General features: G+C 44.9%; 1 protein-coding gene across 1 annotated transcript; it reads left to right on the forward strand.

Annotated features, from left to right (window-relative positions):
* Positions 1-849: 849 nt before the first annotated feature.
* Positions 850-3,132, forward strand: LOC142244369 (uncharacterized). The gene is made up of 6 exons (XM_075316579.1): positions 850-950; positions 1,022-1,099; positions 1,179-1,256; positions 1,354-1,567; positions 1,648-1,804; positions 1,934-3,132. Exons 1-6 carry the CDS (start codon positions 909-911, stop codon positions 2,985-2,987), a joined length of 1,623 nt encoding a protein of 540 aa, XP_075172694.1. The 5' UTR covers positions 850-908; the 3' UTR covers positions 2,988-3,132.
* The last annotated feature ends 871 nt before the right edge of the window (positions 3,133-4,003 follow it).

Here is a 4,003-nt window from a genome sequence, read left to right on the forward strand (position 1 = left end):
CAGTGCCAGTTTGGTTCGGTGCCAGTCTTCAATTGTTGTGGCGGAGATTGTCCCTGAGGTAATGTCCACAGTACTGTCCACAGATCACTGTTGTGAGCTGCGTACATGTACTTAGACATTGTTTTTTATTTTTTTACAGGTGCAGTGTTGCGGGCCCAGTTTTGTCAAGCCATTTGCAGTGCCAGTTTGGTTCGGTGCCAGTCTTCAATTGTTGTGGCGGAGATTGTCCCTGAGGTAATGTCCACAGTACTGTCCACAGATCACTGTTGTGAGCTGCGTACATGTACTTAGACATTTTTTTTTCTTTTTTTACAGGTGCAGTGTTGCGGGCCCAGTTTTGTCAAGCCATTTGCAGTGCCAGTTTGGTTCGGTGCCAGTCTTCAATTGTTGTGGCGGAGATTGTCCCTGAGGTAATGTCCACAGTACTGTCCACAGATCACTGTTGTGAGCTGCGTACATGTACTTAGACATTGTTTTTTCTTTTTTTACAGGTGCAGTGTTGCGGCCCCAGTTTTGTCAAGCCATTTGCAGTGCCAGTTTGGTTCGGTGCCAGTCTTCAATTGTTGTGGCGGAGATTGTCCCTGAGGTAATGTCCACAGTACTGTCCACAGATCACTGTTGTGAGCTGCGTACATGTACTTAGACATTGTTTTTTCTTTTTTTACAGGTGCAGTGTTGCGGGCCCAGTTTTGTCAAGCCATTTGCAGTGCCAGTTTGGTTCGGTGCCAGTCTTCAATTGTTGTGGCGGAGATTGTCCCTGAGGTAATGTCCACAGTACTGTCCACAGATCACTGTTGTGAGCTGCGTACATGTACTTAGACATTGTTTTTTCTTTTTTTACAGGTGCAGTGTTGCGGGCACAGTTTTGTCAAGCCATTTGCTGTGCGAGGCCTGTTATAGAAAAAGATATGTCGTCTTCTGGTAGCCCGCCCTCCGGTTCACAAACTGAGGTATATATTTTTTTTATGGTGTTTTTTTAAAAAAAAAAAAAAAAATTTTTTAATAAACGACATTTACATAGGTGGCCGAAACATCACAGGAGATGCTGCCAGAAGATGACGGAAGGGGTGGAGAAATACAAGGAGCGGGCGGTCAGAGTGTAAGTTTCATACAGGAATTGTTTACCACAGCACACCAAACACATAAGTAAATAATGTTTTTTTTTTCCTTCACTAAAGGCTTCAACTTCTAGGGCTCACGATAGAGCTCCCCCAAGACCGTCCCAGGGTCGTCGTCGAGGTGGCGGTGGTCTTAGTGTAAGTTTTTTTGTTTATTTTTTTTTTTTTTCATGTCTGTGTGAATTTAGGTATAATTTTTTTTTTTTTTTAATTTCTTTTTTGTTTCTTTGAACAGGCATCACAGCGTGCTCCCGATTCTGACGGTGAGGAGGCCGGATTTATCAACATCGACCTCCTCATCGATGAAGTTAGAGAGAGGGAGCCGCTGTGGAACATGGCTGACCGCCGCCACGCTGATTCGATCGTAACCCGTCGACTCTGGGACGAGGTATGCCACGCAGCGGTAGAAGGTTGGGGGGAGCTCAATTCTCGTGGCCAGAAGAAACAGCGTAAGTATTCACAGTTCAGTAGGTTATGCTGCAGGATGTAATGTGTTGTATACTAACCACTTTGTGCTTTCCACTTTCAGGTGACAAACTTCAGAAGCGGTGGCGGTCTATCAGGGATCGCTTCAAAAAGGAGTTGAATCAAGAGATGCAGGCCCCGAGTGGATCCGGAGGACGCAGATCGAAGTACCGTTACTTTAGAGCGTTGTCGTTCCTCCGGACAACTATGGTGTGCAGAAGGTAAATATTCCACACAATATGTACAAAGTATAATATTTTATGTCTGTTTTTTTTTGCCTTTTTTTTTTATTCAGTGGCACTGTATAGCAATTAAATTAATTATTGTTTTATTTTTCCTCTTTTTACCAGCACCGTCTGCAGCACTCAGGAGCCTGCATCGAACCCGACAGGAGCGATCCCTGAACAGTCCGCCACTGGGGAACACAGGCACAGACCCCACCCATCTGAACCTTCCCTTCCATCGACATCTGTCCCATCCACCTGCGCTGGAGCTTCACGTGAGACTTCATTACCTGAAGCTGCTGGTGATGAGATAGCTTTTCCCCTACCCCACCCCTCTGACACTGCTGCCCTCAGTAGAACACCTTTGGGTTCTGGGCGTCAGCGTCATAGGGGTCAGGAAAAGAGCTATGCGCCCGAGTTCTTGCATTTAAATGCAGCCTTCCAGAACGCCATTCAATTATTAGCCGAACAAAATCGTTCATCTTTTAGCTTCATAAATGCCAATATGGAAAAAAATACACACGAATTGTGCAAGCGTCTGGACAGGCTGCATTTAGATGCAAGTAAATCACCCAATCATTGTTTTTTTCAAGCCGTACTAGAGCGCATGGAAAAGCTATCTCCTGACCAGCAGATGCATGTAATGCAAGCCACACGGCAGGCTCTGGCGCAGGTTTCCTCCCAACCACCTCCACCCACCCCTCCTCCAGCACCTGCCCCCCCTCCAGCCATTGTCCCTACTCCCCCTGCTGCCCAGTACCAGCCTGCTGCCCAGTACCAGCCTGCTGCCCAGTACCAGCCTGCTGCCCAGTACCAGCCTGCAGCCCAGTACCAGCCTGCGGCCCAGTACCAGCTCCCAACCACATCTGCCCCTACACTTCCTTCCCACTACCACATCTCGCCTTCCACACCCATCATGACCCCAACTCAAGCCACTAATTCACCCGCCACCTCTTCTGTCTCCCAATCCCTCCACTCCACCCCTCAATCCTTACCAAATCCCATCCCATCTCCTGGTTTCCCTCTTGGTTTCTCAACCACACCTTCACCTTCTGTTACTTCCCCACCACCACCACCAACACCACTTTCCACCCTCAATACTCCAACTGTGCGTGTGTTCCCACCTGTCAGCCCCTCCAGTACTATCTCCACCCCAAGCCCAAGATATACCAATTTATAATTTATTTATGTAATAAAAATAAAAGTTTTTTGTTGAAAAGTATTTATTTGTTCTTGTTTTTTTTGGGGGGTAATATTATTTTGCAAGTTAAGTTAATAATAAAGGTAATACAAAAACATAACATGTTGTAATTTGACGGTGTAAAAATTACAAATTTTTAAAGCGAGTGAAAGATTAAAATTAACAAGGTTAACCAGATATTTTTTAATTTATTTTTAACTATGTTTATTTGTTATAAAACTAAACAAAAATCTTATACCATTTGATCTTGCCAATCTACTCTACCTTCTGGGGACACAAAATAGTCAGCATATTTGTCACGTATTGTTGAACAGGCAACACTACTCCTAAATCCAGGACTGGTGTAGTCAGTCAAAGAGGTGGATTCCAAACTCTGGTCATCCAAGGACAAAGGTTCCTTTGTTAAAACAAAATTGTGCAGTACCACACATGCTTTCACTATTTCATCAACAGTTTCAATGTTTAAATTAATGGCTGTTAACAACACTCGCCATTTGCTGGTTAGTATCCCAAAGGAGCATTCCACCATTCTTCTGGCTCTGGATAATCTGTAATTATATATTTTTTGTGTTTGCGTCAATCCACGGCTTGCATATGGCTTCAACAGATGTTGGGAGAGTTGAAAGGCTTCGTCGGCCACAAAAACAAAGGGCATTGGGGGCTCACATGTGCCAGGAAGAGGTCTTGCAGGAGGGAAATCAAAAGTATTCCCATAGATTCGCCGCCCCATTGGGGACATTTTAAAGACCTGCGAGTCATTGGATCTCCCATATGCGCCAATGTCCACTGAGATAAATTTGTAGTCCGCATCCGTTATTGCCATTAGGACAATTGAGAAATACTTTTTATAATTGTAGTATTCTGACCCCGAAGCAGCAGGTTTCACAATTCTTATATGTTTGCCGTCCACTGAGCCAAGGCAATTTGGAAACTGACAAATGTTATAGTATTGTTCAGCAATTGCAAGCCATCTGTCCCTGGTGGGCTGGGGGATG

Source organism: Anomaloglossus baeobatrachus, chromosome 6 (assembly GCF_048569485.1).
Source record: "Anomaloglossus baeobatrachus isolate aAnoBae1 chromosome 6, aAnoBae1.hap1, whole genome shotgun sequence".
Lineage (NCBI taxonomy): Eukaryota > Metazoa > Chordata > Amphibia > Anura > Aromobatidae > Anomaloglossus > Anomaloglossus baeobatrachus.